At 47.1% G+C, this 10,754-nt stretch overlaps 1 protein-coding gene across 1 annotated transcript in view; it reads left to right on the forward strand.

The window, feature by feature from the left end:
- Positions 1 to 10,754, forward strand: part of LOC108575141 — a 232,234-nt gene that overhangs the window by 215,571 nt on the left and 5,909 nt on the right. The window contains exons 11-13 of the mRNA XM_017937867.1: positions 7,224 to 7,610; positions 7,720 to 8,115; positions 8,178 to 9,983. Of these exons, the coding sequence (XP_017793356.1) occupies positions 7,224 to 7,610; positions 7,720 to 8,115; positions 8,178 to 9,983 (2,589 nt within the window). The remainder of the gene's footprint in view (positions 1 to 7,223; positions 7,611 to 7,719; positions 8,116 to 8,177; positions 9,984 to 10,754) is intronic.

Below are 10,754 nucleotides of genomic sequence, written 5' to 3' on the forward strand. Positions count from 1 at the left end.
GAAGCGAAAAATTGCAGCGGTGTTACCTCGCCCGCGGGTCCCGAGGAGGGAATCGGAGAAATAAAAGCGCACATCAAGCGACACTTGAGAGCCTGTTTCTCGGTGGAAAGCAGTGCCTCGAATTCCACCTGACTTCCTCCTCGACTCTCGTAGCACGGAAGCAGAGAAGGGCTTGCCTCCGTTCGTTCGTTCGCTGTAAATTCGCTCAGTACCCACGCCTTCTAATCCTGTGCAAAAGTTAATTACCACGAGCCTACTGGCCCCCGTGGAATTTCTCTCTTGAGAGAGACGGAGGGAACGTACACGCGTGCAGACCTCTTCGAACGGGCTCGTGCACGGGTCTCTGCTTGTATCCTACAGTTACAGTTATTACGGTCTTCTATCCTCTATATTATACAGTCTGTATAGTATATACCTACTGGGTAGAAAGTTTGCAAGCAACGTTCGAGGGTTAAAAGAAGAAAACAGCTGAAAAGTTTTCGCAGGAAATAGTGTCTGCATCCTTTAGTGTCTGGCTTGCCTGTTGTCCTCCAAAATGGACCCTGCACCCTCATAGTTGGGAAATAAATCGTGGTGTACTGTGCTATGTGCAACTCAGGGTGAAGACGGCGCACGAATTCGGCATTTCGGGCCTGGAATGATCTCGTTTCTAAAAGCACACCACGCACGAGACTTCGCGGCGTACTGGAAGTAATAACAGACGTCGAAACGGCGGGGAATGCGAGAGAGCGGGCCGCGTGCACGGCCTCGAATAAATAATTCATGAAACGATAAACGCGCGTCGCGGACGGATGCGTTATCCGGCCCCGCTCGATTCACCTGCTTATAATTTCGTCAATGATTTTATTAGTCGGTCGGTTTGTTCGTCTTCTCTGGCCGGGATTACCGGTTATATCGAGACACTCTCTCGAGCCAGTGAAAGCGGCGTGCTGCGATGCGTCGAATCGTTTGGAAAAAGAGCACGCGGATAGCTGTCGGGATTGGAGCGAAGGCATAAATTACGGATCGCAGGTTTCGCGAAAGACGCGAGGAGCAACGGTTCCTTTTATAGTGCACGATCGAAGAATGAAAAAAGGAGAAGAAACAATCCGCTCCGTTCTTGTACAGGGGGGATGCAATATGCAGTTCCCGTTCTTCTTGCATCGTCTAAGCTGCGACGATAAAACTGCCGGGAGAGAGAAGCTGTAAGGGAAGGAAGGAATTTCGAAATTACGGGAATGCCTGTGTCTCTCCTTCCCTTCTGCCTCCCTGGCCACTTTGTTTTCCAAGCATTACCTTTCAATTCTACGGAGCGAAACGCGGTTACGACGAGTCTACACCGAGGGAGGGACAGAAATGCGTATAGTCAGCAAGTCTGCCATCGTCTGCTGACCGGGCATGTACATAGGAAACCTCGGGAGTAGTTTCTCCGCAGCGTCGTCAGCAGGTTCTATCGTAGCTCTCTTATAGTCGTTTGGTGTAGCTCGTCTGAAATTTAACGCGCTGCGCCCCGCTCTGCAACTCCGGCAAATATGTTTCGCGTTTGTAGCTAGATAGTTGGTTGGCTGGCTGGCTGGCTGGCTGGCTCACTGTGGCTAGCTCTCCTGCCCTCGAAAACTTTGTTTTTCCCTTCGAATTTAGCACACTACTGATTATCTTCGCTCGACGTATTTATATCCCTCTCTTTGAGTCGTCCAGACATTTCTCTCATTCAGTTTCTATTGGCCTCTGCGGGAGGAAGAATAACATTTTGACTCACGAATTTTCATCTGATTTGTTAAAGGTAAATCGTCCATTGCCAGAGCTCGTACAAGCATGCAAAACTCTAGCCTTGAAATTGCAGTCCTTCCATCTAATGCTTAATTCAGCCAGCGTTCCTCCAACTTTTCTTCGAATCTCTTCCTCATTCCTCGTCTGTGCTCCTTTGATTCTTTCGTATTCTTAAACTCGCCTCCACCTTTTTTTCTGCCCCTTTAAAATCATCGGGACGATCTCCCAGAAATCTCCCAGGGCCGATATCGGTGATGGTACTTTTGAAAACATCGCCATGAATCAATCGGCTGCAGAACTGTGCTGATGGATTACTAAATGTGTATATAGTTATCAGGTTTGTCCAGTGTTGAGTCTATACATGGAAAAAGATCCGCGAGGCTTGGGTTCCTTTTCCCTTATCTTCTATGATCTTGCTCAGCTATCTGTTTGCTGAAAGCATAAATACATTTACCCGGTCTGCCTGTTGCGATAAGATAGCGTTTCGTTATATTATTCGTAAATAGTCGGACGCGGCTTCGAATTCGATGCGTAAGCGTCCTTCCGAGTACAATTTGTCATTTCCAGTGCTAGTTTTTTCTTCAAATTACTATTTTAACCCTTAGCACTCACATTTCGATAGAAATACATATTGGAAAAATATTAAACGTATAAGTTATTAAACTGTTGAAGTATTCACCACTGTATATGTATACATTCCCTTAATTAAAGGTTATTCATAAGTTAATATCTGGGCACACTGAAGTATTAATATAAGCCAGTACATAGTCGATGGAAAAAATGTAGCAAGGTCGTTGAAATTGGTCTGTCGACAAAGTTTACACGTTCGAGCACATCGATAAGTAAATCGACAGTCACGGCTGCACGAAGCATGCCTTAGCTTTGATTCAGTCCTGATCGAAAAACGAAAAATGTCGCATGAACCCTGGTTGTCACTGCATCAGTCGGTCCCACTACTTAATCCTTTCATTTACAACCTCGCCATATTTCTCCCACCGACTATACGATCGCTGTAAAGTAGATGGGCGTGTGGCCCGTATAACCGCACAGTATCGTGCGATACGTTCGTAAGTCAGAAATGCCCTAACGAGAAAGGGTTAATAGAGAGTCCGCAGATTTTTGAAGTTTGATAGGTTTTCGATTTTTTGAAATTTCGATCCTCTTTATCTAACAATGAGTCTTCACAGCAGAAATTCCCGATAACACGATTCTATCTTATCGTGATTTTTTATGGAAATGTTTTGTTGGCCCGGCTGATAACACGGATGAGATCAGAACCAGGCAGTAAAGTGTATGTACACACACTTTTTCATCATATAATTATTACACGATTCTTTGCTTTCGTCATGCGGTATAATGATTCGAATCGAAGAACATGTACGATTATCAGTGTTTCGTCATCAGCTGAAAACAAGTTACTGTAATTTGTTAACACGTTCATTCCTCAATTATCTTCACATCTTTTATCCATACATTATCCGCACGGAATAGTATACATTTTATTTTTTGTTATTATTTAAGACTTTTTTTTTTGTTCATTCAACGAGGTTAGAGAATTAACAAGTACCCTAAAAGAAGAAGTAAACGGGCGAGACTAATTCTGATTTTCCACATGACGTGGTTGGAAACTATCGAGGGGAAAGGTCCGTAAATCAACGTGATAAGCTCAGTCTTATTTCTGTCGATAAACTCGGCTACGCTATCGTGAATAAGAAATGTTTGTCGAGTTTCTCAATATTTCTGTTGAGGTCGTTCGATGACCGATTGCGACGTACGTCACATATGTAGGTGCTTTTCACAATACGTGCACGATACATACTGCCCGTATCGTTTCTTATACGTACTGCTAAATAATTCTAGGCAATTCGAAGACGAATCTTTGTTACATTTTCCAAGCAACGAAGAAAACCTCTCCGCCCATAGGATCCACCGATGTTAAAATTTAAATGGTCTGCGATAGAGCGAGTTCTTTTGCGGTCGGAGGGGAGAATTGACGAATAGATTAATCGAAGCGAGAAAGGATGAACCGGGGATGATTTACCTCGTTCTATGGCCAACGACAAGTCCCTCTTCTGTACGAGTCACCCTTGCGTTAATATTCCTTTTCATGTTGCTCTCGCGGCTCGGTAAATAACGAATGGCAGAATATCATCGTGTACGACCAGACAGCGGGATAAAAATAAAAGAAACTCGAATCGAGAAGCGACTGGGTGTAGCTTAATCCATTAATTGAGAGACTTCACTGAAATCGACAAACTCTTTTCACAGTGCGCGGAAAAATGTCATAAAAATTACGTTACGTAGCATACGTGTAGATTAAAAATAAGGGTGAGGGTGATCGAAATGAACGCTTGGATTTTCCGTTTCATTCTCCAGGCATTATTTTCTCGGTGCACAAGCGTTCGGCTTCGATAGAACGAATTATTGAAAAGGGTCTTCGATGGCGTGATTGATTTTTTATTTGACATTCGAAAATAGAAGCGCGATGATTAAACCGTTCAGCACCAGCTCAATTAAGGTGCATGCGCGTGCGCGCGAATAAATAAAATGGAATTGCAGCCTGTGATCGGAGATAATCGATATAACGCGGTTGAAAATGCACAGAACAGAGAGAGAAGGGGAGAGACGGAGAAAAAAAACAATGCTTCTGTTAATGCCATCGAGCTGCTCGCGGAATTTCTCACAATGTACGTATGCAGTTAGATAATTAAAACGCTGCTTCTCGAGCATTGCAATAGTAATGTGTCTTTTTATTGGAAACATTACATTCAATTCCTCGAACAAACATAATTATAATTGATTTGGCGAAGAATGTTGAAAAAATTTGTTTTGCATATTGTGCATGTAGTAATGTCACTTTCACGATCGATCTCTGTTTATTCTCTCCCGAATTTTCTTTATCCCGAATTTTTGTACACAAAATTGCTGGTGCGTTCGAAACTCGACTGTCATCGTGATATGGCCCGCGAGGGAACGTTCGGAACGTTCGTTCTTTAATTTCCATCATATTTAATGGTTCGATCTCGCACTATTCAACGAGCCAGATGTTACGTCGACAACTCTATCTTTCGTTCAATAGTTATCAGCAATCATTGATTCCATATCGTTTTATCTTCGACACCGTTCGTGTCGTGAGCACTCGATCGATTCTTGGGAATGGTGTTTAACAGAAGCACGAGTTGAATTAGGTAGTGGTGGTTCTGGCGCGATACGCATCGGCGATATTAGCGGTAGCTGGTTGTTCGTAGTCGGAGCACGATGACTCAAGCTGCTGGCATGAATCGTTGCGCTCGTTAGGACGCGCGGAGTTGCTTGGCGCGATACGGTCGTGCCTGTTGCGAAACACGGGCAAATTGATGCACGTTTAAAAAGCGTGACGCTCGCGGACGAGAGAGCTCACACCGCGACCGCCGCGCCGCCGCTATCGTACCGTTGATCAATATAAGACGCGAGCTCGTTTTTAATTCGTGCGAACTCGATGGTCGAAATAACAGCACACACGCCACGGCCGACCTCCGAATAGAACGATTAATTAGTTCCGTGTAATAATATCGAGACTTGGATGAAAATTTGCAAATAAATCATTTTTCATTTTCTTTCGAGTATTGTGTTATTCGAGAAGTGTCTGTATTTATCGCGTACACTACACCATCACTTAATATTTAGGGAGAGATAGACGAATTATGCTGCGCGAAAAATTCCATCCATCAAGAACGCAAGTTATTGATTCGTCGAGCAGTATTTGATCAGTAATTATTTCGACTACAGACGTAGAGAGAAAGAGGAAGAGGGGTGGGCTAACTGGGAACAAAAAGCAGATTAAGCGTGACGGGTTAAAAGTCGAGAAAGAGAAAGTCAACGAACGAATGGTAGCTTAGTCCCTGATTGAGCCTGAATGCCGTGTTTTGGCTTTTATTACGCTCAATCGCTCAGATTCCCGGCCCACCCGTCCCTCTTCTCTCTGTACCCGGGCGTGCGCGTGTCTCACGCTTTTAACCAGCATTTTACGAGCTTTTGTCCTCTCTTCTCCTCCTCCCTTTACTCCTCTCAATGCTTTCTGCACACCTTTTGTCCGGGAATGCAATACGCGGACAAAATGTGTGCGTATAATGCCGCTACACGGACAAAACACGGGCGCAGTCTCCGGTGCAACACGCACGAGTAGAGACAGGCTTGTGCGCGCGTCTCGCGCCATGAAGAGAACGTCTTTCGCGATGCCTAACGTCTTTCGCGATGCCTAACGTGCAAAGTAGTAGAGCTTGACTAAATTCCTTGACTGGAATTTTTGGAAATGATATTTTCCAGAGAAGTTGTCTTTTTATTCTCTAGTAATTTACTGGATGCTCGTAGTAAAACTGTAATAGTCCCTCTTGTCTCGAGAACGCAAAAGGTTCATGCCAGACTGGCTTGTACGTACGCAAGACCAAGAGGACACACGCGAAGAATACAAACGGACGCATCGAAGGATGACGTGAGCACCGGACAAACAGAACACGTGGATTGACATTTACTCACGGCTTGATTAGCATAGTAAACCCTCTTCTCGGACGGGACTATAATTAGATTCGCGGTCTGCTCTTGACAGGCTGCTTAAAGCCTTACCCTCTCTCTCACGCGCGCGCGCGCACACACGCACACCGTTAATTTTTCTTCGCTTCCCACTTGTCCTCATCTTTGTTGTGGACAGATTTTATCCCCCCCCAGCGACCTTGACACATTCATCTCCTCTCTGCAGGAAAGTCATCGTGGTCTCTCCTTTTCGTGTTCCGAATCGTGATTGAAATGACTCGAATCGAAGGAAAATTGCTTTGCGTTTTCATTCAGTTCTGGAAAAAACTGAAATACCTTGTTTTGGATAGTACACTGTTGTAATTAATGCGTTGCCTCTTGAAAAATTAATCGCTTGATATTATACAAGCGGCAAAATATTCTCGTTGTCAAACGATAGTCCGTATAGAAGAAAATCTAACGGAAACCTCTTTAGCCTGTACTTATTGGATTGCAACGTCTGCACGGCACAGGCGGAAAGTCCAATCGCACAGACGTTTCTTATTGGATTCGTGAGCTGTAGGTACGTAATACCTCTTTCTAGTCGTGCACATCAATGAGAACAATAAGCTACACAATACGATTTATCAGTGTCTCTCTCCCTCTTGATATAATCACTTTATCGACAATTTTTACCGTGTTCCCAAGTCTCTAGTAACGTGTTAAAGTTGAGCAGAGTTTTGCTTTTTAAGCTACGCTGAAATTTTTACGCGACCAATTAAGCTATATAGTCTAAAAGAAAGATATTTCAGTACGCTTTGACTGCTACCTACGTCTGTGTCTAATGCGGGCCCATGAGCACGACGGCCAAAGCGAAAACAGCACGGAGGTAGACAGTGACGAATAGCGGGTTAGGGAACAGGGAACAGGCGTGACGATCGACCCCGTCCCATCGGCAAACTGATTGGCAGTATTTATTGAAGTAGGTGCCTTATGCTCCGCAGAGAAACATGCAATCGACCTCGATGGCGTGGAACACGTTCATCCCACTGCAACCGCCAGGAAGCAGGACGCACTCTGCGCCGCATTCCGGAATGACAACGCACGTGAGCCATCATCATCTGGGGCCAGGTGCGGCCGCGGCACATCCAGTGACGGTCGCGCAGCAACAGCAACGCGAACGGGAAGAACGGGAACGTGAGGCGAGAGAAAGAGACCCGAGGGAGCAGAAGCAAACCGAGAACTTGGGGATAAGGGAACACCTGGCTGCGGCCGAGAGACTGCACTGGCAGGCCGAGGCTAGGGACCACGTCGTCGCAGCGGCGCAGCAGAGGGCCGCTTATTATGCAGCCACAGCACCTCCGACTCAACAGGTACGTACATGAGTGCGTCTCGCATATTCATTTTAACCAATCGAATTTTTTCCTTTTCTCCACGAGAAAATCGAAATGACAGTTTCCGTCTGGTTATTTTCCGAAGCAGGTGCCTCGACCGTCGAGCGTACCTGGTAAAGTCGACTACCCACCACCACCGGCACACTCGAGGACGTCCAAGTCTTCGCTTCCCGTTGGTAGTCTCCTCGAGAAACCTCCATCGGTGATAGGATCGTCGCACAGTTCCCTCCCAAAGGTCGAGCCTAACGTAGGTCTGTTCAATTACTCGTCGTACCAGCCACAATCATCGTACATGCACGACATTAAAGTGAAGAGCGACGCGGTGGGCCAACCACACAAGTCTCTAACTAACAAAGGTGGCTTGGCAGGCGGTCTCGAAAGGGACCACCACGGCCGGGAGGTTCTCCAGAACCCACCAACCCTCCTATCAGACCACAAGAGCTCAGTGATAGTGAAGAACGAGGGTAGGGAACTGCCAAAGGCAGTTGTGTCCCAGCAGCAGCAGCAGCAGCAGCAGCAACAACAACAGCAGCAGCCACAGCACAGCAACAGCACTCGGCCAGTCCGAAGATCATGCCCTATCTGAACGTGCAGTCGGTGCCTCCGCAGCACAAGCCGTACGAGTACAGAAGCCCCACGCAAAGTCCTCACCATCTTCACCATCTGGATAGCCTCCAGGCGGCGAAGAGCATACCTCAGAGCCACCACAGGAACAGTAGCGGGCCCACGACCACGACACAGTTACCCAGTCCCCATGGGCATCCACCGCCACACTCGCACAATCGACAGTCGCCACACGCCCAGCATCCTCATCAGCCACCGCATCCGTCGCCACCAGAGCCGCGGTATCTGACCAGGCCGGAACCGGCGGGGCTACCTTTTGCTACTGCCAAGCCCTCGTATCCGTATCCACATCCGCATCCGCATCCGCCCACGGCTTCGCCGACCTCACACTACACCGCGCCGGCCGGTTCGAAGCCGAAAGTCAGCAGCCCAGCGCCTCCACACATCTACGGGAAGCCGAATTCCGGTATCATGACCGGAACACCGGTCTGCAGAGCCTCGGAACCTGCAGTTGCAGCACCCTTACCTCTCACCTCGAAGGCGGGCAGCTCGCCTTACCAGCAAGTGCCTCACCATCATGGGGCGCCACCTCCACCTCTGCCTCCACCAGCGCACAGCAGGTCCGTCTACGATCCCAGGGGATACACGGGTTCCATGCCTGCAGCCAAGCTACCACCGCCTCCTCTACACGGTTCTCCGCCGACAGCAGCCTCCGCGCCACTATCTAGGCCCATTGTCGCCCATCCTGCTCATCACACGAGTCCTCATCAACAACCTGGACAGACTGTACAGCAGCAGCACGTTCAGCCCCAAATCAACGCGGCCTTTCAAACTCAGCCGTTGGATTTAGGTGTTGAAAGGTCTGGTTCGCCTAAGAGAAAGGCACCTACACCTTCGTTGACAGAGAATCATCCCGGTCAACCTGTTTCTTTGGAGGTATGCAAGAAACGCAGGACCGAGGAACCACAACCGTTGTCCCTACAATGCGTAGGACCGCCTGTACTGTCGAGAGTGAGTGAACCAAGTCCACTAATCGCCTCAGCAGCCACCTCGATCACTACTGTGGTAAACACGGCTGCTCTACTTGCTCAACCGAACATGCAGACAAATCAGGAGCGTATCGTGACCGCCGCGGTCAGTCCAGCACCAAGAACGGCTAGTGGAGATGGCTCTGTGAGACCAGCTAGCACTGGCAGCGTCAGCTCTTTGAACCCTACTGTGAGTGCAGCGCCTAGCCCAGCGCCCATACCCAGTCCAGCGCCTTCCACGGCGCCCAGTCCAGCGCCCAGCGCACCTGGCACCCCAGCCAAGGTTACTAATCCTAGTACAGTAGACAGTGAGAAGTCCAACAGTCCAGCACCTAGACCACCTAGTAGTACCAGTTATCCTGTGCACAAGCTGAAAAAGGCTTGGCTGCAGAGGCATTCTGGCGAGGATGGTACAGAGGACACCACGGGGGTCGTGGGAAGTGGATCGTGTGTCACGTTACCCATGAACATCTCCCAAGCACCCTCGCAATCGCTCAATAACAAGGAACGAGACGCATCCTCGAACGTTTCTAGTAACGCGACTACCACCTGCCTGCCTAGCGCTGTTAATTCCATTCACAATATTGGCAGCATGGCGGTGAATAGTATCAATAAGAGTAAGGTGACCGCAAAAAGCAGTCGTAAATCAGCGAATAAAGAATCCTTGAATGGCCACGCCACTGACACGAAGACGTTACAAGAAGACTCGTCCAGCAGCGACCCGGAGAGAAAGTCGCCGCCAAAGAGGAAACCACCCAAGGTATCTATATGATGGATCGTATCTATCCTATTATTCTTCATTTCTTGGATCTTCACATTTTTTCGAAAGATCGTTTCTTATCGTTGCATCTGTGCATGTTTCTGTCATTTTTTCCCCTCTACATTCTACGTAGTTCGTGAATGTTTCCTAATTCGTTATGGTATCTTTCATAAATAACAAATAATCTCGAGCGTAAAAAATCTATAACTAAGCGGGTGGGCGGCTTTTACGTTTGAATTTCCCGCTTAGTTCGCCGCCATTTTGATCGTACCGGCGCAATCACGAACCACAAGTAGAAGAGGGCAGCAGTTTGTGCGTGCGTGTATATATACAGTATAACCGGAGAATTTTCGCACAAGTTTTTCGAGTTTCAACGGGGATATATGTGCTACGCGTATGCTTATTCATCCTGTGAAATGTATTCTTCTCAATGGATGGAAATGGTAAAATATTGAACGTTCATGGTTGGAGATATTTCTGGTAGAAGAGAGAACATAACCTCCTTCTGTACTTCGTGGGAGAAAATTGTTTTGATTGATCTCTTGTACTTGTTCGACATTTCGAAACCAACAATGTGGTCGTCGACATATTTACGAAGCAACTGTTAAATTTGTTTTTCTTTCTTCAAGTTCGTTACTTTAAAACTATCCAAGCTGGTGCATGAAAAATATATTAGAAAAGGAATTGATTTGCTTGTACTAGGAAAATATACAGAGTATATAACAAGATATATACAGAGTGTTCCTGAACTATAAAGTAGAGACTTATCCG

Source organism: Habropoda laboriosa, unplaced genomic scaffold (genome assembly GCF_001263275.1).
Source record: "Habropoda laboriosa isolate 0110345459 unplaced genomic scaffold, ASM126327v1 scaffold18, whole genome shotgun sequence".
NCBI classification, from domain to species: Eukaryota; Metazoa; Arthropoda; class Insecta; order Hymenoptera; family Apidae; genus Habropoda; species Habropoda laboriosa.